Genomic DNA, 23,696 nt, shown 5'->3' with positions numbered 1-23,696 from the left:
AGTACTCAAAATAGGCACTAAAATACCAAAAACAGGCATTAAAAACCAATCCACATATACCATCTCCTTAGCATTTAAAATCACTCAGCATTTGTGAATCATGCCACTTCGTTTTGCGCCAAGGGACAAGTGGTCATTAAAATCCGGAAACGGTAAAAGTAGTAGTTGTTATTATTATTATTATTATTATTATTATTATTATTATTATTATTATTATTATTATTATTATTATTTAATAATACAATTGAAGACACTTCGAATGAATATTTGTCATCACATGTTACAATGGACAACCGGATATTGTTCCAAATTTTGAACAGTAAAACTTGGTCTTTTGTGGGCTAATATATTTTTAAATTGCGAAAATGATCTTTCCACTTCACATAAGGCCAGGGGACACTATGTAGGAGCAGCTATCTCTGCTGGAGTGCAACCTGGTGCTGGTGCTTCGTCTTTCCCTTTGAGAAGACCAGGAATGGTCAAAGCATCCTTCCAGTCGGCATTCCTCTGCATTATACTATGAAATTTGCCACTGATCTCGTCTCCTATCGGTCCACTAAGGTTAGCAGTGGTGGCCACTACTTCACGAACAATCCCTAAAGCCTTCACATGAGGTGATTCTCCCTTTGCCGGCTGCTTAATTTTGGAAGGTAGCTGTTCAAACTTGTATGAAATGTATGTAAGAGCGCTGAAAATGTTGGGGTTGGCTAGTGAAGGGTGCAGATTCAAGGCCAGCTGACTCCAAGCAGAATCAGAGGGCAGAGGTAACGCTGTTGTCCTTTAATCACATTGAAGTGCCTGTCTTAGGTAGCTACCTACAAAGAATTCCTGCTGTCAGCGGCTCTCTGGTAAAGAACATTAACAAAGTAGAGATTAGTGGAAAGATGTGATTTTAAAACGTAATATTTGTCGTTTAAGGCATGTAACATGCAAATATCTTCAAAATAATTCAAAAAATAGGCATTTATTGGCACAAAAGACTCGTGTATTTGCTTCACAAATCGACTGAAACATATTTTAGACTTACGAGCCTACAATTATAGGTTGAGTAAAAAAGTAGGCATTTATGACGAAATCCTCGCCTTAGTCATGACACAGTGAACCACAAGGTATTCAAGTGCCAGACCAGAAGTAGAAGCCTTTACCTGCTGACAAGACATCGAACTCGCATCGTTCCAGCAGAACCATGCACATTTTTTACCGTCCCCTTGAAGAATATGCGCGACGGAATTACTCTGCTCTATCTTCTTGACGAATGGCAGGAGTTCTCGACTATAAATCAGAAACCTGTTATTTGGAGCTCGGGAGAACTGCTATTAATTATCGTAATAAGTTAACGTGGCTGAACTTTGCATGACCTGGATGAAAGAAGAGAATATAAAGTTCCTTTCCTCAAACATCATCAATCAGAGGCTTTTTTAACGCGGCCATGTAGACAGAAAACACTCTTTTTCAAAAGTTCTATTTTGAGGATGAAAATATGTATTTGTGAAGGAATTTGCATTGCTAAATTCACTTCTGAAATCAGAATTGTGCTTTCAGGGGTGATTTTGCAGTAATCTGAATATACAGGGTGTCTCTTACAAACACAGACCATCCAGCGGCGTTTCTACTGTCCGAGACCTGCGCAGCTGTACGGGAGGCAGATTGTGTAAACAAGTGGCCGCATCGAAGAATAAATGAATGAATCAACGAATCAGTGAATAACCAACGTCAAATATGAAGGGGTCGGGGCAAAAGAGTGCCAAGCAACATTTTTGACAAAACTGAGCTATCGGTGCCATTTGTTGAGGATTATGATAAGCTATCAGTAAACACTGGAAACTTGCATAGAAACACATTCAAGTGGCACTGCATGTGACTTTCATCTTGTTGCCCCCAACAGTTCTTAAAAACACTCGGAGCAAAACAGTGTCAAGCCACCAGGAGACGCAGATTACCATCGATTGTAGGAGGAAGCTTGTGTTTTCGAGTGATTCTGAAGAATATCTCGGTGATCCTGATGTAGACGCTGACTATCTTCCTCACATAGCATGTGAAATTTCCTCTCAAAGTGGAAGTGAGGTAAGTGTTGCTTGGCATTATTTTGACCATAACTAAAGTTTCCGCCATTGTTGCTGGGGTTATGTAACTTATTAAGTCATTAGGTTATGTTTTAGGAACCGTTATAACACACTCTTGGATCCATAGCAAGTGACTTTTTCAGTTCAAAGTTTACTCAAGTTAGTTTAAGGCCTTCGTTGACCAACATTCGCAAATATGCATTATGTTGCTTGGCACTATATTGCTCCAATTTTAAATCTGTTGCTGTCAGTCATCATTTTTCTCAAGAAAGGTTACAATGTCACTTGCGACCAGAGGTTTATACGAGTTAACAGAAAAACTAGTGCATAATTTTGCAGCACTCTTCTTAAAGTATCGTTATTAGTTACATAACACAGGATACAAGATGGGTATTTCTCGTACAAAGACTTGGTGTTTTGCACTGTTTAGGATATCCTGAATAATTCAAGGATACCGTAACATTCGCCTGAGAAAGGCCCGAATTCTAGGAAGAGAAAAAGATACAGATGAATAAGAAGAGACGAAACGAAGGAAGAGAATATGTAGCGCGTAAGACCGGAAAAGTTGTTCCAGAAGCAAAAGTTGGAGAGCTATGTCGCTGTCCCCGGAGATGTTTTGAACTTGAAGAATAACAGATATCGTCAATATTTAATGGGTTTTGGGATCTCACTGATTTTGATAAGCAAAATGCTTATTTATTAGGATGCATTGGAGCCATTCCTGTAAAACGGGGATACAGGACACCTGAAGGAGAGCCAAGCTACGGAAATTGTGGACATACAATGTAGGCATTCATGACTGTGGTAAAGACTTAGTGTGCATGTTTTTGTGGGATAAGAGTATTGTAGGAGAGGCAGTGACGAAATAGGTAGTGCAGATTTGAAGTATCTGAAAACAAACGCCGTCGATGCTAAAAAGCTTGTGATTTTTTCTGATAACTGCGGGGGCCAGAATAAAAACTGGAATATAATGGCACTCTGGCCTTATTTTATTCACACTAAACGATTTAATGAGATCGAACACTGGTTTTTAACATCTGGTCACACATTCTTGCCATCAGATAGAGACTTTCTTAAAATTGAGAAGTACCAACGAAATCAACCGCCTGTGTACGACGCTGCCGACTAGAAATGTATCATTCAAGAATGTGGGAGAAAGAAGAAGTTCAGTGTAACAGACATGAAACTAGACGACTTTTATGACCTGGCAGCATTAAAAGTTGGACTCCTGAACACCAGTAAAAAAACATGTGTAAGTGGCATGGTATTTAAATTCACAGACGTAATTTGATCAGATTTGAAGCAAGTAATCCATGGTTTATCAAACTAAAAAACAAGAGTGAATATGGATTTTGAAGACTATAGGGTGCGAAAAAGAGGCAACACCACAACGTTGAGCTTGAAACGAAAGTACACTACTGTGCGAAAAATAAAGAAAAATAAACTGCAATATGTGTTGAAACTGCTGAACTACATCCCACCTGTCCATCACCAGTTTTATCTCAGCTTGATTCCCGATTCTGAAGACACTAATGAAGTTGAAGAAGTGTAGGAAAGGAGCAGATGATCTTTTAGTTTTAATGTTATGCATGTGCAGTTATAAGTCCCTAAATTCCATATTTTGAAAAGAACATCATAGTTAAAAGATACAAACAGACCTTTTTCCGTGATGGGTTTATGTTGATTTATTTAAATTTCTTTTCAGTTGCCAGTCCTACTCCGATTTCCACTGCTACCAATTTAAATATTATTGGTGGAAATGTTACTTTAATTGAAGATTGGTGTTAGTTTTCATTTCTGATTAAAATAGTTGAAATATCAGACATTGTTTCATTATCATAAAATAATATTCCTAAGATAAGTGTCACTCCCATTGCGGCAATAAAGTGCCAAGCCACAGTATTCTGTGACGTGGTGATAAAAGCATTGACTTTTACTCTACAAATAGCAGCCCAAAAGAAATTATGCCTGCAAATCACATACAATGAATATTACTGAACCTTTCAAAGCTATTATTACATCATTCCCGTGAATGGTACGATTTCACGATTTGAACAAACTTTCTAACTGCTCTCCCTTAAAGTTAAGAAAATGTTGCTTGGCACTCTTTTGCCCCGAGCCCTTCATATATTTTTTTTTTTGCGTCACACCGACACAGATAGGTTTTATGGCGACGATGGAATAGGAGAGGCCTAGAAAGTGGAAGTAAGCAGGCGTGGCCTTAATTAAGGTACAGCCCCGGCATTTGTCTGATGTGAAAATGGGAAACCACGGAAAACCATCTTCAGGGCTGCCGACAGTGGGGCTCGAACCCACTATCTCCCGATTACTGGATACTGGCCGCACTTAAGCGACTGCAGATATCCAGCTCGGTCAAATATATTCTATGAACATCATAAAGCGTATGGGAAGTACGTACTTATCCACAAAATCCCCCCAGATGTGTTCATATAACTCTTAAACGATGTTTCAGACATGCTACGCTATTCATTTATCCCCTCAGGGAACATTTGAGTGCCGCTTTATCCAGCAGACGGAGATGATTCAGATGTGAGCACTCAGAAAATATAGCGATGTCTTTAAAAATTCACTGTTACTACAGTTTAGCTCAGATTATGTTCATATTTCTCCAGTAGAATCTCAAAATAATGTAGTTTACACTCATTAACTTAAAGTGTACTAATGGAGAAGAGACCTTCCACATTTTCCACAGTTCTCGTATTTGTTGGGGTTGTTTCACATTGCAATCGTTGCCTCGGGAACGTTGAGCGGAAGAACCGGGAACAAGAGTTCAAATTCCAGGTTAATGGGACCATTAGTTCGTGAGAAAGAGGACGTATAGTCTTCCATCACTTGGCTGCGCGCACCATGCCCTCCCATTCCTTATGTTATGCAACCACTCTCGCTTTGCTCAGATCAGTCCAGTGTAGCGCCGTTCTCATTTATTAGAACTTCATTACTTTTCTCTTTCATTCAAACTGCACTGTGCCATGCTTCTTCGCCGCGCAATATCGAATTTCAAAATGACAGCGAGCCAAGTAATTACTACTCGTAAGAGGTTATAAGACGTTGAAAGAATTATAGGAATTCTCACCAGATGATGTCAACATACATATCAGTGAAGAGATTGCGATGTATACAGGGACGTTATTACTGTATATGTATTCGGGGGATTCTCACTCGCCCGCTCGCCCGCCCTGCGAGCCTGTTTCCCGCCGAGCACTTTGCCGTAATGCGGCCAGCGACAGATAAAATAATGCCCCTGTACTGTCAATCTACATAAGGAAACAACCTGTAATGAAATATACATCCGCTAGAATGCAGCATAAATTAAGGCTTATATGCTCTGGAAAGCAAAGAAGTCAGACTATTTCAAGCACATCAGAAATAGAAACACCTATTTGGACTGATTCATACACAGTATAAGATTTGCAGATGATATGGTTGTGATGGTAGAAAGCGAAAGTGACATGATACAAATGTTAGATAAACTCAATATGAGACTAGAAGCATATGGAACGAGAATTAATAAGAAGAAGACCAAAAGTATGATAACTGGAGAAAGAGGTAGAAGTTGTCGTATTAGTATAGAGGTAGAAGAAATAGAGCAAGTATTTGGGAAGTATGATCAGAGATGGTATGTATTACATGATAGAAATTAAGAAAAGGATTGGCATAACAAAATAAGGCTTTAATAAAAAATCGGAATTACTTTCTGGGCCACTAAACAAAGATTTGAGGAAAAGACTTGCTAAGTGTTATATTTCGCAGAGACTTGGACATTGAGAAAGGAAGACGAGAGAAGATTGGAGGCACTAAAGATGTGGGTATGGACGAGAATAGAACAAGTGAAATGGGAAGACCGGGTAAGGAATGAGGAAGTATTACGAAGAGTTGGAAAAGAATGAAGTATGTTGCAAATCATTAGAAAGAGAAAAATGAAATGGATTGGACATTGCTTGAGGAGGGACTGTTTGCTGAAAGGAACGGTGAAAAGCAAACGAGGAAAAGATGTCAAATGTTGGAGAATATCAAAGGAAAGAAATATTCGGACATGAAAAACTTGACGAAGGACAGGTAACAGTGGAAGAGGTTCATCTCATTACAAGACCTACCATAAGGCAGAATATCTGAATGATGATACACAGTAAAGACGATTGGGAATTAGAAGTGGCAGGGATTTAAATTTACAGACAACAAAAAGTACCCGGGTAAGTTAATAATTAAATTAAATTAAATAAAGGAACCAATTAGCTGATAAGACAACAGGGTTTGTACAAATTGATTTTTAATTCCTGTAAAGTCTACTTTCATAGGCTAAACTGGAATAAAAATGTAATAATTGTTCTCGCCCTCCTTCCTAATGGCCACCACTGTTCATACAAGCAGGGAAGGCAGAGATCTTCACCTTCAAAGATATACCATCTCCATCTCGAGAACTTTAAAACTTTACAAGGTAGAAAAAATGAAGTTAGGTCTACCAGGGTCTACACGACGTGTGGAGGTCGGCGTCAAGGGGTTTAGGGTTATATTATATCTGAATGCCAGATTGTTTGACAAGCGGACAAGAACTCACTTTGAAGAAGGGGTCTATGTTGACCCTCCTTGCGGCCAACAGCTTCTGCATGCCCGTGTTCACGATGGCCCTCTCTTCAAAGTTGAGGAAGTTGAGATCGTTATCCCGGCTCGGCAGGTGCTGAAGTGGTACGATAAGCGGCGCCCTCTCCAAGCACGCCTGGGTGAAGGCTTCCTCCACAGCCTCGGAGAAGCGCCGGTAGTCTACCTTCTCCTTGCGCATGGGGCTGGCGAACCTGTGCAAAAATGATGCCACATTTTGTAGGCTCTGATGACAATAGTTTATGTAGTGCACACGACAACACTCGCTCTTATATCATTACATCATATTAATACCAGTAACATAATATCCTAAACAACACAAATCAATCTCTTGCAAGAAATGGCCAACAAAACAAGTTTGAAAATATCAGTAGGGAAAAACAAATTTATTACAAACCTAAAAAGCGCTCTGATTTTTTTTTACAACACATATTGGTCAAATGTAAGGAGAAGAAAAGTTAGAAGAGGAGTATGGTAAGGCTGCCGACTGTCGCCATATCTCTTTAACCTGTTTATAGAAAATGCCGTTAGAGAAATGAAGGAGCATACTACAGGGGTGAATGTTAATGGTATTCAGGCGCACAGGATCCGCTTTGGGGATGATATTGGTGTCTTAGCTAATTCTGAAGAGGATATGAGTAAGATACTAAGAACATTCAATAATTCCTTAGAAAAATTTAAACTGAAATAAATATGAAGGAAACAAAATTCATGATAGTAGACAAAAAAGGAGCCTACATGTACAATAGAAACTTAAAATTAAATAACACATCGATAGAACTAGTCAAATAATTCTCCTATTTGGATAGTGTAAATACCTCTGATAAAAGATACCTTTCAGAAATCAAGAAAAGGATAGTGGTATCAAAGCAAGCCTTCCAAAATAAGAAAAACGTATTTCTATACGACCACCTCAGTTTGGAGACCAGAAAATCATTTCTCAGGACCTTTGTGTTGAGTGTGCTAATGTAGCGATGCGAATTCTGAGCATTAGGAAAAGAGGAAGAAACAAAACTTGATCGAAACAGACTTTCAACGTATTAGGTCGTGTTACGTACATGTAGTACGTGTTGAAGAGATGTTAAGTACAGAAAAACAATGGCCAGCCGGACACCAGTGGGATCCGAACCCACAACCTCCCGATTTCGCGTCGGTTGCTCTACCAGTTGAGCTATGGTGGCCTAGGCAATCTTTGTTCTGTTTGAAAGGATCTGAGCTACAGGTCTGGCACTGCTGCCAGCACACTGTAGAGTGCGTTTAAGTCGCCCGTTGTGGGGCATGTCAATGAATATTCATCAACAAAACTTGAGGCTGCAGAAATGTGGTGTTGGAGAAGTATTACAAAAACAAGTTTGATGGATGAAAAACAAATGACCTTGTTTCAAAGAACGTAAAAGAGGATCAATGTTTTTTTAAATACGATGAAGAAGAGGAAAACAAAGTTCCTTGGAGACGTTCTGAGACACGACCCTCTTCTCCAAACCATCATTGAAGGTAAAGTAATGGAAAAGAGACCCAGGGGACGACCAAGGCTGTCATACATCAGGAAGTGGCAAGTAGTTCACACAGCAACATGAAGAGGCTAGCGGAAGATGGCCAGGTGTGGCTACAGCGACAAGCCATTGCATTTAGTATATGATGACGAAGAGAAAGTAAAGAAATTCAAATTTTCTGGGAGAAATAATTCAAGGAAATGGTTTAGAAAAATCGGTCGTAGAACAAAGGTTACACAAGGTAGAAAGAGCGCCTCTGAGGCTAGGGTCACGCACCTGGACGCATGAACACACTTGCAGGTTAGCACGGCTTGATTTTATTATGTTGCTCTGCGTATTGAAGGAATTCCATTAAATAATAACTCGTTGTTGCGTTGGTTGTTTGTCATCGTCGTCAAAGAAAATATTGGATCCATCCTGTAATACGTCGCAGGTCATAGAGTAGACAACTTGTTCTCCTACACACACTAAACTAAAAGACAACCAAGAGAAATTTCTTACTAAAGAATGTCCGTGGCTTCATTTGAAATGATTTTCTGTTCGTTAAAAAATGCTATGAGCAAAGGAAACACAGGGGAATGTGATTATGATGATGACAGGAATATCACTCACTGACGAGTATGATTGTGTTCCTCTGATGTTAGCGGTGTGTCCATGAGTTCTTACGTGACTGTGGAGGTCAATCCTGGAGCCAGCGTTGAGATCCACTTGTTGAGGGTTATACATCCTGAGGAACGCCCGCTCTTTCCGAGCAATTCTACTCTCAGTTTCAAATCTCCGATGTAGTTCGAAGTTCTTAGAACTTTCGTGGATAAGACGACGACAGAGGAATGTATTGCCGCGGAAGAAAAACGAACGCAGATGAACCACCCGCAATCTTCAAACAAGACCACAACATCGGAGCGTCTTCTTCCCGCAAGTGTAGTGAGGCACTGAACGGCAGTGTTGCCAACTTAGCGGATTTTCCGCTAAATTTGGCGGAATTAGAAGACTGTCAGCGGAGAAATATATCATTTAGCGGACAGCGGATTTTTTGGGTGGAATTCTAGATTTATTTTAGCGGAATTTAGTGTTTTATCCATTTTAGGTTTTATTTTAAATTTGTACTCTAGTCTGTCTCCGAGCTATTCCGTACTTCTTGTCAGGAGCTTGCAGTCACATGAGGAAAACATGTGATTTGATGTTATGAGATCACGGTATCATAAATTTGTAATGCGTGGAGAAAGGTTACTTATCTCTTAGTTGACGAATGACGACAGATAATGAAACTGTGAGAGAGCAGCATTTATATTTATACTATGAAGGAAGACCTTAGATCGCCGGCTCCCACGCAGATCAGGTGAGTGCAGACATTTACTTTATTATTATTATTATTATTATTATTATTATTATTATTATTATTATTATTATTATTATTATTATTATTATTATTATTATTATTATTATTATTATTATTGTTACCGTGTTTTTGTGGTAGTTATGCGTGAAAGAAGGTGCGGGGTGGTGAACAGGTCTCAAGCTACGAAGGTAAAATTAATTTAAAATTTAACAAGGTTATATTTTCTTTTCAAAATTAAGAAATAACAAGTACGGCAGGTACAGAGTAGCAAGGCAACAAAAGGTGCATTTACAGTATTTACAGTGTTTGGGCTTCGAGCCCCGAATTCACACTTCTAGGACAATTAGCCCAACTTTACTCCAAAATAAGTTTTACCAGAGGAGCAGAAAACCCCATTCATGTTCAAGAGCACTTGCTCCAAATTACACAGAAAAGCCTCCTCGAGGCATACAACACTTAATTTTCAAGAAAGAGCCACACGCTCTCAAACTTTAAGCCTCTCAAAGGCCACACCAAACTCCACCTTCAAGTTGTCCTCTCAGGACATAGACAGGGGTAACATACCCAACCTACTGAGGTCTATTAAATGAAAAAGGGTAATTACATGACCTCTAAAATAACAATTTGAGAGGAGGCGATCTGCACTCCTAATGTATTTGTTTCAAAACCTAATTTGGCTCTAGGCAACTGATGCAAGGGCTAATCCCATACTACGGAGGTGACTTTAGAAAAGAAACAAATTTACATAATGTTAAGGAAGAATAGGTTGAGAAAATAAGTTCACCTCAAAACAATATGAGTGGGAGATCGAGAGGGTTAAGCACTCTCTATGTAGTTTAAAAGATAGAATAGATACAAGTTTCTTTACATTTTCAGGAAGGTTACATAATGGAAAAACTTCGGACCCGCCCCGAGAGTTAAACTGCTGAGCAAGCAAGAAAAGAAGTAATTAATCGGCCATTACCTGGTTGTTGACTGCCGCCGAAGAAAGAGGCGCTTCCCACCCCCTGCTATGTACTTTACACACGAAAAGATGGAACAGAAGTGGCGCAGAGACCCTAAAATCAGCAGTTTATATACTCTCGCGGAAAGTTCGAGGCGTTAGGGGAATGAGAACACCCTCCCACAAAAACTTTATTGGCTAACCAAGGAAACCCCTACACAATATGAAGAAGAAACACATAATTGGTGGAAAATTAATTCAAGAAATTCGGGATTGGCTAAATACAAAACAAGGGGAAAGAAAGGGCTAATATTGCCAACTTAAACAATGACTGAAAGAAATTTAGCAAAGAACAAACTTTTGAAATTAAATTTTCTCCAAAAAAACAGTTCTTTCACTCCGCACTAGGGTGCACTATTGTTGATCTTCAGTAGTGTCCTCTAGAAGAGAAAGTTCACACTTCTTACTACAAGCAAAACAAAAATACGTCGAAAATGACACAGTTCAAAAACTCCAAAATTTTCCACGTAGTGACATCTTCTGAGAAATTTGAAAATTAATACCGTCAATAAAGTTCAGACTTCCTCCAGCAGAGGAGTTTCCGTTGGCGCACATTTTAAATTAGCGGCGTGGAGGTGTACCGCCCGGTACAATTATTATTATTATTATTATTATTATTATTATTATTATTATTATTATTATTATTATTATTTATTGCTCATTACTTGAGATCGGATTTCTTGGCGGAATTTTAGCGGATTTTAGTAGTATTTAGCGGATCGTGAAAATATAAGTTGGCAACACTGCTGAACGGCAAACCACGCAAACAAACTGGACCTCGGCCCATTCTCGAACGGGCGACCTTGATCGTGTCCCGAGGCGAGAAATCACGCTGTGAGTGGCCGTAGCCCAATATCAAAAAGACGACGCTGATTGACAACTGGTACACGGGATACAGAATAAGCTCCACCACATTCACATGAAAGAAGGCGATTCATGTACTTTATGCTCAGTGTGAAGTCATCAAGCAGGGGGATATTACAAGTCAGACATCTACAATGAGTATGACTGACTCATCCGTCCGACCAGACCATAACTCGATTTTTTAAAACCAGCCACAAGACCAGTCTCAAAAGTAACTGCAATTATTTCTACAAGCAAATTGGAAATGGAAACATTCCGGTTGTTTCGTGCACTTACACGTCCATCACTGTCTCCACCTCGACGGGCGTCAGATCGAAACGGCAGACTCCGAGTCCTCGGCAGAAATCTTCCCGCGAGATGCACTCCTCGTTGTGTCTGTCGAAGTCTCGGAGGAACTCCAGCACGCGGATCCTCTCGCGCACCACCTAGCGGCAAAAGGTCAGCACTTAAGGGGACAGTCTGGAGATAAACAGATGTGCTTACGTAATGCATGGATTTTCACGAACCTCGTGGGAATGTCACCTAAATAAAATATGGAATATCACGAAAATGTACTTCATATACAACTAATATTTCCAAAAAAATGAAAAAATTCTTTAAATTTTATTTCCATTTTTTCCTGAAATGTAAATGAGATGTTAATGAAAATTTGGAATTAGGTACATAATACTTCTTTGAAAGGCAGTGTGTATTGATTTTTCTGTGCATCTATATACATAAAAGCAAGTCCGTCTGGAGCGAAATATATATAGAGAGAGAGAGGTATGAAAATAGGTGTCAATTAATAAGGCACTTCCAGAAATCTCAGAAATTTGAAATTTGGTTCCGGGGAAGCTAATGACCCCAGCATCCCTAAAAAGATCGAATATTCTCACAAATTCCCCCAAGGGGGCGCGCTGGAGGCTTCAAATTTTGGGTTCAGCATAAGAACACAGCCGTATAATTTATCCAAAGCGACAACCTATAGATTTGGTGGGCTTAAAGAAACTCGTGAATTTCCTCATTTTTATCTCCATCCCCCAGCCCCCAGATCCAGATGGCGGCACATTCTTCCAGGCGAGCGTGCAAATTGAAATTTGGAGAAATTACTGCTTGTAGTCTGCAACCGACGGAAAAATTGCAAGATGTTCACATTTTTCTCTTTTTATACCCGAAAATATCGAAATATGGAGGCAGTTTTAATGACTGTGCAGACATTCCTTTGAGCTATTTGTTGGCTAAACGATAAGTCGCATTGCAAAACGGATGGCACAATCTCCATTCACTTTGGAGTAATCTACAACTTTGGTCCCACGACTTTTTGTCGTATCTCTCTCCCTTATAATTTAGATTTGGCTGTATTTCTGGATTGTTCGTAAATTTGGTTATTTTTACACGTATATTTCATTGTTTGACACACTTATACGAAATATAGAGTCGTCAAGTTTGGTGCGCACATTGGCACAATCGAAGGCCATATGTGAACCAAATTGCATGATTCTAGCTTTTACATAAGTATGCAAAAAATAATCTAATGCGTTAAAATGTGCTCAAATTTCACCCTATTCAAAGTTTCAAGCTCAATTTAACACATAAATATGGGTGATACGAGAAAATCTTTTAGAACCAAACATGTAGAAAAATAAAAGGGGCGTCTAACAGCGCAAAGCGCTTGTTAATATCATATACCGTGTAGGAGTAGTGAATCTAGAAGTGGAGGTCTGCACTAGAAATTTAACGAAATCTCAATTACAGCGTGTTAAGTAATTTATTTAGAAATTCGCATACGATGTAAAAAAAACATGGCGAAGCACGGGCACATTTTCTAGTAATTTATACAAGGAAGTATATTGTATTAAAGTTTGTGTTATTTTTATATTGTAAAATTTTGGACTTAAAGATCCCTACTACGTGAAAAAATTTCGCAATCAAAACGTCATACACACGTATACAATATAAATTTTGTTACATTAGTCAGAATATTATGCAAGAAAAATCATTATTAAAGTGATAAATTGTTTTGAATTCAACGGAATAATCTGGTGACAAAAAAGAATCTTAATGCTTTCAATTTCAGCCATAAAAATGTTTTCGCCAAAATAACCAAAACATTTCGACAGTGGGGGAAAACATTACAAGAGGAAAGTACTGTTACATAATTAATCTGTACTTCAATAACTAACTTGGAATGGTAGAGATATAAAGGGACATGGATGGAACGATTAACAGCCAAATAAGGAAGTGCTTCCTTAAAGGAAGTAACTTGTCACTTAAGGAGTCGCTTGGCTCGGTGAACAAGCATGTTTGGAATATTTTACATTATCACATAGACAAATTTCAATGCGCAATAAAATAATGTAACTGTTAAAATTTGATTTAATTAATTGTCTACCAAAGTACGGTATAATTTACTTCAATCAATAGTCAATTTTGCTGCCATTATCATCATTGTTATTGAAATCAACTCAACTTAGATTTTTAAGTAAATGTTAACAAGCTGGGCTTATCATTATGTAACGAAAATGCTAGTAAATAATCTCTTGAAATTAAGATACGAAGGGTGATCAAAAAGGAAAGGTTACGTAGCCTGCAGTGAAACGTGTACATTTTATTTCATGCAACCAATACAGCCAATTGATAGTACAGTGAGTTTCACTCATCGGTTGACCGGCTGGCACGCCCAGTTTGTCTGCCTCCCGTTGACTCATCACTTCCCGCTTCGCGGCATGCCAACAAGCACAGCACGTCGCTCACTTTATCCGTACACGGCATGAGATAACAATTAACATTAAGAATTAAGAAAATTAGTTACTTTGCATGGTTTCAGTTTTAAAACTTTCGTAGCCCACCCTGCTGAGTTCTTCCAACCCCCGGCTTCTTAGAGATTTTGTAGGTGTATGTTCTAATCTTTCTGCGATTTCATGTACTTTTTCCTCGTTAAGTAGATGTGTTTTAACACTTCACTTCTTATCCAGTAAAGAACTAGTTCCTCTCAATTTGTTACGAGTTTCCACTCGGTCTCTCTATATGGAGGGCGTACACCTGGAAATTGTGTTACAAATCGCCTAACGACGTCCCTGCAAGTACCGTACATAAATATCCTTTCCTCTACCGTGTACACATGTGGAGGCATTATCAGAATTATACTCCGAAGTAACACTTTACAACTCGAGAACAGTTGGAGCGACAGAATACACGTTCTAAGTCGTTGCCTACGTGATATAGAAGGCCTGGAAATGCTGACCAGCTGATGGAGAGTTTCAGAATTCACCGCTAGATGTCGGCTGACCTATACAATGTTCTTAAAAGGCAATTAACACAAATCTGTTGATTTTCACCTGATAAAGTCATAAAAATGCTATATGAAAGGGCAAATTTACAAAAAATGAATCAGTTTAAATCACATAATACTTATTCCGTACCTGACGGTCTATAATGTTTTGAAGAATCGTTTAAATTTGCAAGATGTTCCTGTCCCTGCATTAGTGTAGCCAATGTAAATTTTTTATGTACTCATGTGTGAAAATTTTAGGCAAACCATTGATCTAATTAAACTGCAGCTATTAGGTGATTTTCTATATCATAAAACAAATATTTTCGAAGTAATCTCACCAAATTTTAATATTTTTCTCTCCGTACGAGTCTAGCTGCTCTACAAGAAATAGTTAATTTGAATCACCATTACTGGCATTGTTTTACAATTTCACTTACTTTCTTGTGTATTTTTGTTGTTTTCATGACTTTCTCAACAAGGTAGTTTGTATTTTGCTGTTCAAGATGCTCTTGAAGCTGGGGTGGATACTAAAACTGCTACTTTTGTCGTAGGAGGTTGAAGAGTTTCTCCGTAGGTGAAGCTGTCATTGATGGAATTCTTTCTGCTTTACATTAATCTTATCTGGGTAGGATCACTTCTGCTCTCGGCACTTATTTGTTTATGAGTGGAATAACCACTAAATACGGATGGTATTTTATCTCGAAGAAACCTCTCCTTTGTGTGCCGAAATGTGGAGTGACCCGGAAAGGTTTCAAATTGTGAGTCTTGGATACTCTTTGAAACTAAAAAAACAAATTTCGAAAAATCACTTCCGGCCTAAATGCAGTTCCGAAAAACAGCCTAAAATCCCTGTTTCTTTACTCGTTTTCTCTTTGATTCAAATCCCAGCCAAATTAACTTATTTACACAATTCTTCCTGTAATGTGTTCCTTGGTTCAATACACTCAGGCGTCTTTTGATTTTTGAAAAATGTGCACAACGAATGTAGTTATAAGGGCTTAAGTGAAACTCTGCATTGACTCACATTAGCACTCGAAGTGGTGCTTAAGTGAAACTCTGCATTGACTCACATTAGCGCTCGAAGTGGTGCTTAAGCGAAACTCTGCATTGACTCATATTAGCGGTCGTAGTGGTGCTTAAGTGAAACTCTACATTGACTCACATTAGCACTCGAAGTGGTGCTTAAGTGAAACTCTGCATTGACTCACATTAGCGCTCGTAGTGGTGCTTAAGTGAAACTCTGCATTGACTCACATTAGCACTCGAAGTGGTGCTTAAGCGAAACTCTGCATTGACTCACATTAGCGCTCGTAGTGGTGCTTAAGTGAAGCAATGCATTGACTCACATTAGCGCTCGTAGTGGTGCTTAAGTGAAGCAATGCATTGACTCACATTAGCGCTCGTAGTGGTGCTTAAGTGAAACAATGCATTGACTCACATTAGCGCTCGTAGTGGTGCTTAAGTGTAGCAATGCATTGACTCACATTAGCGCTCGTAGTGGTGCTTAAGTGAAGCAATGCATTGACTCACATTAGCGCTCGTAGTGGTGCTTAATTAAAACACTACATTGACTCACATTAGCGCTCGTAGTGGTAGAAAATGTCAAACTGCTAATCTAATCACGGCCGACTGGATAACGATGATTAAGAAAAGGATTGTATGTTTTAGGAGTAAATAAAGAATATATTTACCTAAAGTTCGTAGCTCATATCCCTAGGATGTTTTCTACATTGAACTGCTTGCCTGAAGGGCTAGAACTGTGGGTTTTTTCTGTAGTCCTGGTTTGTACTGTCCCTGAAACGGCTCCTTGAACTTTACTACTGACGTGTAACCGGTTTTCTTCATGGCTGCTGTCACTCATCTTAATGCACTCGCGCGGTTTTCAGCGTCAGCAACGATGTACACCCTGCTAAATAACGTTCGAAAGAGACCTGACGTTTGGCAGAACTTATGAAGGTGTATTTCAGAATGTTGATGTCTATGCCTGTTTTATAGACTGTAAGAAAGCTTTTGACTGTGTCAGACACAATACGCTGATAGAGATTCTGAGATCAACAGGTATTGACTCCGGTGACCTACGTATAATCAGTAACCTATACTGGAATCAGTTTGCAGATGTCAAAACTTATCAAGGAACTGCTTCGATCAGCAAGGGCGTCCGCCAGGATTGTGTACTGTTACCTTTGTTGTTTAACATTTACTCAGAGGCAATCTTTAAAGAAACATTGGCAGACTATGGTGGGATCAAAATTAACGGGAAAATTATCAACAACATCAGATATGCAGATGATACTGTTGTCATAGCTGATGACATGCCGACCTTCAGTGCATGATAAGCTCCTTAGTTCAGCACAGTGAAGAGTTTGGATTATATCTTAACCCCTCAAAGACAAAACTGATGGTGTTCTCTAAGAAGAGAATTCGGACAAATCTCATAATAAAAGGTAAAATAGTTGAGCAAGTGTTGTCTCTCAAATATCTGGGTACCATCTTGGACGACCAATGTAACTCGAAACGGGAGATTATATCTAGACTTGAGCAGGCCAGGAAGCAATTCATTACCATGAAGAAATTCTTTGTGAGGTCAGATCTCAGTCTCCAACTACGAATTCGTATGATCCGCTGCTATATATTTTCTGTTCTCCTATATGGATATGAAAGCTGGACTCTGGATCCAATCATAGAAAAACGTATTGATGCCCTCGAAATGTTCCTGTATCGCCGTCTCTTGCGGATATCCTGAGTAATGAAAATCTCAAATGCCGAGGTCCTTCGTCCGATGAAAAAGCAAAAAGGACTACTGCTCACCATAAAACAGAGGAAAACACAATATCTAGGACATATCATGAGAGGTGAGAGGTATCAGTTATTACAGCTTATTAACGAAGGAAAAATACAGGGGAAGAGATCTGTTGGGAGAAGAAGAAATTCATGGCTGAAAGACCTTCGAAGATGGCACTGCTGTACTTCAGAAATGGCATTCCATTCTGCGTTGTCAGATCAGAGCTAGTTACGTGGATCGCCAACCTCCGCTCGGAGACGGCGTCTTAAGAAGAAGAAGGCTTTTTGTACGTTGCATGACCTAGTGTACCATCGTTCTTCTGCACTAGTCAAGAAAACGTAATTTACAATATTTTTTCCATTGTGAACTTGATCTTTCTGTTAGTGGAATTTAGGTGCTCCAAACATTCATTTAACGTTTCTTTTCCATGTGACCAGACCATTGAACGTATCCTCTACATAACGATAGAAGCAATTAGGTTTCAGTGGCACTGCAATTAATGCAGCAGACTCAAAGTGTTCCATAAAAATATATGCAGCCTCTGTTGACAGAGGTGGTCCCATTCTGTCTGTTCGTAATAATGTCCTTTGAGTAGGAGTAAGTAGATTTTAAACGAGCTGCTGCTAGGTTGGTTATGTCCTCAGACAGGTATTGTCTTGATATAAGCTAGAGTTTCTTCTGCTGGTATATTAGTAAAAAGTGACGTAACATAAAGCTTACGAGAATCACATCTTCGTCCACTCTCAGTTCACGTAACTTCTGCAAGAAGCGTCTAGAAACTTTAATGTGATGTTCTCTTTCTGTCAGTGTATGTAGAGGGTATCATGAATTGTCCTAGCGATGGGGACATTTTGAACAAAAATATGTTACCGTATGCGAGACAACATGGCTTTTTCAGCACAATTCTAAACATCGTTCCAAATGTGTGCAAGAGTAAGTCTATGTGTTACAATGGCCAAGTCAAAGTCCTGCCCCTCTGTGGTCTGAAACCACACTGGTTTCCATCCAACTTCCTCTCAACCACTGATCGCACCCTCCCTTGCAAGATGCCAGATGTTAATTGTTAATAGGAATATTAACGGAGGGAAAATTTGTAAAGCTTACAAAATGTGATGCAATATAAGAGATTTTCAGGAAGTATGAATCTTTTGTAAAATATTATGAAATATGAAGTTCTCTTGAATTGTATTGCCATCTAAACTTCCCCATTTGTAAATATCCCATTTTCCAGAGCGCTGCCAGCCATGATTTAGAATATGACATTTCATATTCTGCCCGTTGGTACCCGACATTATGTGATTACAACAAAGTTCTGAAGAACGCACCTTTCCTTTGATCTTGGCCAGGATCTCGACAATATCTCTCTCCTTCCTGGTCGGCTCTGGAGGTTCCTTGGGCGCGTTTATTATCTTCTTCTGCTCCAGCATGGCGTTGTACTGGAACGAGAGACATGATCTGTACAGAAACACGTACTTCACGATCGACCTACCACTGAATACCCTTACTAGATACTTACCAGAGGCTCTTCCTCCTGACGTGGCTCCGCCTCCCTCAGGAACCACAGGTAGTTGAACCCCAGATCGTCCAGGTAGCGGCTCTCCAGGGAATCCATCTCGTGACGAGAGAGCAGTATCCCCATGGTCAACAGCACCTGCCGGAACTGGCTGCGACTGACATGGCCAGAACGAAGTCTACAACAAGAGCGGATGTTCACAGGCTGGAGGTGTATTTCTATTTGAGAACCTAACTTCCAAAAAGGTAGCAAATCCAAAAAATGGGATAACAGGTGGCAACACTTCCTTGAACCTAGTTCTATATGTGACATGACAAATGTTCTGGTAAAAGATACCACCTAGCATGTCAAAAAGTGAGCAAATGTTCCGCTTTACGGCAAAACATACTGAATTCCCATGATTTTGATGCCAAGACGTACCGAATAGAGTTATCCTACCAGAGCTGCTGTTTTGTGTCGCGTAACAAGATAAACATGCGGAATTTGACATTGTTCGTCGCACTGTTTTGAGTGTTTTATGCCGTTTATGAGGAGTGAGTTTGTAAATAATTTGCATTATCACGTGTGAAAAATGGAATCAGATATATTTGATGAGCTTTGTGATGAGCCAGAGCAGATGGAAAGGCGTAGAAAGTGGAAAGTTCCTGAGCAGGCAGGGAAGAAATTTATCAGCAAGCGGAAAAAGGATTAGGCGAAAGCTAGAGAAGAGCCTAAACTAATCTGTCACCATAAGAATAACTTTTGTGGCGCTGGTAATTTGACTGAAGCTGAAATTCACTCTTTCTATGTCAGCATAGGTTACTAAAGAAGGGGTGAAATATGTGGCAGTTCCGAACCGACTAAGGCAGATTCCTTGCCGGAGTCATTTACAAGATGCTAAAAAACGTGAAGTTATCCAACTACTTATATGGGACACAGACTGGATAAACTGCCATTGTACACATCTATACTGAATGCTGTTGTAAGAGAAGGTGACACTTTATTATTAGAATAAGTAAAAAATCAGTACCCGTACCTCTACATTATCAATGAGAATTTTGCAGGTATTTCCGTAGATACCTGTATATTAAAAATACCCATTTTTGTTTCATTTTGTTTTTAGTACGTATTTATATAAATAAAATCTTAACGACCATGTGTCTGCGCATTAACTATTTTGGCGAAATTTTCAATCAGTTATCCGTTTCAGGTGTAATAATGAACATCTGCATATTCTTATAACTTGAAAACTACTGGATATATTTCTACCAAACTTCATATTTAGAAGACACCTGTCCTTGGGTAGGTTTTATGGCCAATAATGTTCTAAATCCCACAACTGACTGGTGCTTTATACGAAACCATGATTTTGCACTCCCACAAAATATACACAACCAAACTTAATGGAAATCAATTTCTAAACCTGTTTCCTCATATGCATCCTTTCGATACAGGGACCTCCAATGGAGGTGAGCTGCATGTACATACCAGCCCTCCTGCCTGGCAGTACCAGGAATCGAACCCGGGACGCCGAAATCGGTAGCTAATAACAATAACCGTTACGGACGATACGGGGATTAATAACGGAGATATCATTAACGGAACTATTTTCGGTTCAAGTCCCAAAGGTCTTAACTCAAGGGCGGGTGCGTATTTCTCATAACTTGAAAGCTACGTGAGATTATTTTCATCAAACTTCATATTTATCATCCACCTGTCCAAAGGTGGGTTTTAGGTCCATGCCATGTCAAATTCCCGGAATGGACTGGGGGTTTGTAGAAAAACGAAACAGGGATTTTACTCTCCCACAATATATACAAGACCAACCTGACTGAAAATCGACCAACCTTGATGGAAATCCATTTCTAAAACGTTTTTCTCTTGTGCATTTTTACGACAGGATTACTAAGTGAGATATCATGAACGGTCAGTTTATCAGGCGAAGTCCAGCGGACGTAGCCCGAAAGGCGTTGTACGTGGAACAGATTCCTTATCTGTATAAATAAAATCGTAACGACCGTGTGTCTGTACACTGGCTATTTTGGCGAAATCTTCGTACAGTTATCCGTTTCAGGTGTAATAACCCTCCCCACATGGCACTAGAGCCCTTGAAAGGCCTTGGGCTACCAAGCGACCGCTGCTCAGCCCGAAGGCCTGCAGATTACGAGGTGACGTGTGGTCAGCACGACGAATCCTCTCGCCGTTATTCTTGGCTTTCTAAACGGAAGCCGCTATCTCACCGTCAGATAGCTCCTCAGTTCTAATCACGTAAGCTGAGTGGACCTCAAAACAGCCCTCAGGTCCAGGTAAAAGTCCCTGACCTGGCCAGGAATCGAACCCGGGGTCTCCGGGTAAGAGGCACGCACGCTACCCCTATACCACGGGGCCGGCTCAGGTGTAATAATGACTATCTGCATATTTTTTACCTTTAGTTTCCTGAAAGTCCTCATTTTTACCCCCACCCCCAAAGCAATATTGCCGCACAATCTACCAGACGAGTTAATATATTGAAATTTGGCAAAATTATGTCTTAGCTTGTAACCGACGGAAAGCTTCCAATATTTTTAAATATTTCACTTCCCACCTCCGAAAAATATCGAAATATTAAGGCAATTTTAATGTGCGTGCAGATGTTCGTTTCAAGGTATTTCGTGGCTAAACGATAAGTCGTATCACAAAACGGATGGAACAATATCTATTCAATTTGGAATGATCTACAACTTTGGTTCTATGAAGTTTTGTCGTATCTCTGTTCCTTATACGTTAGATTTGTCTCTATTTCTCCATTGTACGTACAGTTCGTATTTGTACACGTATAATTCATAGTTTGAATCACTTATACGAAACATAGAATCATTTAATAGTACACGAGCATTGGTCTACCCAACATCCATATGTGAGCCTAATTCTATGTTCGTAGCTGTCACATAAATATCCAAAAGGAATGAACTGTGAAATAGGCCTGCCCAAATTTCACCTTATTCGACGTTTCTAACTCAATCTTACCCATAAATAGACAGGAGAAAATATCATAAGAACAGCCATTTAGACCGCTAAATGAGGCGTCTTTGGTACAATCTGTTTGTCGATATGATTTATCGTTTAGTAACAGTTAATCTGTAAATGAAGGTTTGAATTATTGAAAAAATGCATACACTGCGTATGTCGATCTATATATATTCATTGAAGTCGATTTGTAGCGATGTAGAAAGGGTGTGTCTGCCATTATAATTAATATTCTACAAATCGATAGTGACTCTCAGCAGGAGGGCGTACGCCATTGTAATCATTATTCTCCACATCGACTTTGACTGGCAGTAGGAATGGGATCCTCCTCCAACTCCTCCTCCATTGTAACGAATAATTCACTTCTCGATTTGACTGGCAAAAGTCAAGGGAGCATGCAATTTTGTTCATAACTCCCCCGACCGATTGTGTTTGGGAGTAGGCAAGTGTGTCCGCCGTTATAAACAAATCTACTCATGTAAAATGTGACTGACATTAAGAGAAGGTGCCTGTCATTATAATGATAACAGCACAACTCAATTTTGACCGGCAGTAGGGAAAGTGCCTGCCATTATAATAAAAACTCCACAACTGTTATCTGTCTGGAAGTTGCAAAGGGGGCCTGCCATTGTAATAAAAACTCCCCAAATCGATTGTCACCGCGCAGTAGCTAATGGGGCCTCCCATTATATTTAAAACTTCCGTACTCGATTGTGAATGACAGTAGGCAAGTGAACCTGCCGTTATCATCACAAATCCGCAACTCGAACTTGACATTGGAAACACTCTGCTGTTACTGGATAACGCTAAGAGAAATGAAATTTTAAAAATCTTATTCACTGCATGTAATGTAACTTACTTCAATATCCGTATGTTTGTTTAAGTCATCAGTCCATAGACTGGTTTGATGCAGCTATCCACGCCACCCTATCCTGTGCTAACCTTTTCATTTCTACGTAACTATTGCATCCTACGTCTGCTCTAATCTGCTTGTCATATTCATACCTTGGTCTACCCCTACCGTTCTTACCACCTACACTTCCTTCAAAAACGAACTGAACAAGTCCTGGGTATCTTAAGATGTGTCCTATCATTCTATCTCTTCTCGTCAAATTTAGCCAAATCGATCTCCTCTCACCAATTCGATTCAGTGTCTCTTCATTCGTGATTCGATCTATCCATCTCACCTTCAGCATTCTTCTGTAACACCACATTTCAAAAGCTTCTATTCTCTTTCTTTCTGAACTAGTTATCGTCCATGTTTCACTTCCATACAATGCCACGCTCCACACGAAAGTCTACAAAAACATCTTTCTAATTCCTATATCAATGTTTGAAGTGAGCAAATTTATTTTCCTAAGAAAGCTCTTCCTTGCTTGTGCTAATCTGCATTTTATGTCCTCCTTACTTCTGCCATTGTTAGTTATTTTACAACCCAAGTAACAATATTCATCTACTTCCTGTAAGACTTCATTTCCTAATCTAATATTTCCTACATCGCCTGCCTTCGTTCGACTGCGCTCCATTACTTTTGTTTTGGACTTATTTATTTTCATCTTGTACTCCTTACCCAAGACTTCATCCATACCATTCAGCAACTTCTCGAGATCTTCTGCAGTCTCAAATAAAATAACAATATCATCGGCAAATCTAAAGGTTTTGATTTCCTCTCCTTGGACTGTGATTCCCTTTCCAAATTCCTCTTTGATTTCTTTTACTGCCTGTTCTATGTAAACATTGAAAATGAGGGGGGACAAACTGCAGCCTTGCCTCACTCCTTTCTG

At 39.5% G+C, this 23,696-nt stretch overlaps 1 protein-coding gene across 1 annotated transcript in view; it reads right to left on the bottom strand.

Annotated features, from left to right (window-relative positions):
* The window catches only part of LOC136881833 (uncharacterized), a 185,978-nt gene that overhangs the window by 6,478 nt on the left and 155,804 nt on the right, over positions 1-23,696 (bottom strand). The window contains exons 9-12 of the mRNA XM_067154268.2: positions 18,938-19,105; positions 18,740-18,869; positions 11,656-11,804; positions 6,680-6,874 (exon numbers count right to left, since the gene is read on the bottom strand). Of these exons, the coding sequence (XP_067010369.2) occupies positions 6,680-6,874; positions 11,656-11,804; positions 18,740-18,869; positions 18,938-19,105 (642 nt within the window). The remainder of the gene's footprint in view (positions 1-6,679; positions 6,875-11,655; positions 11,805-18,739; positions 18,870-18,937; positions 19,106-23,696) is intronic.

This window comes from Anabrus simplex, chromosome 10 (assembly GCF_040414725.1).
Source record: "Anabrus simplex isolate iqAnaSimp1 chromosome 10, ASM4041472v1, whole genome shotgun sequence".
NCBI lineage: Eukaryota > Metazoa > Arthropoda > Insecta > Orthoptera > Tettigoniidae > Anabrus > Anabrus simplex.
Note: the sequence above shows the minus strand (reverse complement) of the source record. Positions and strands in the feature narration are given on the sequence as shown.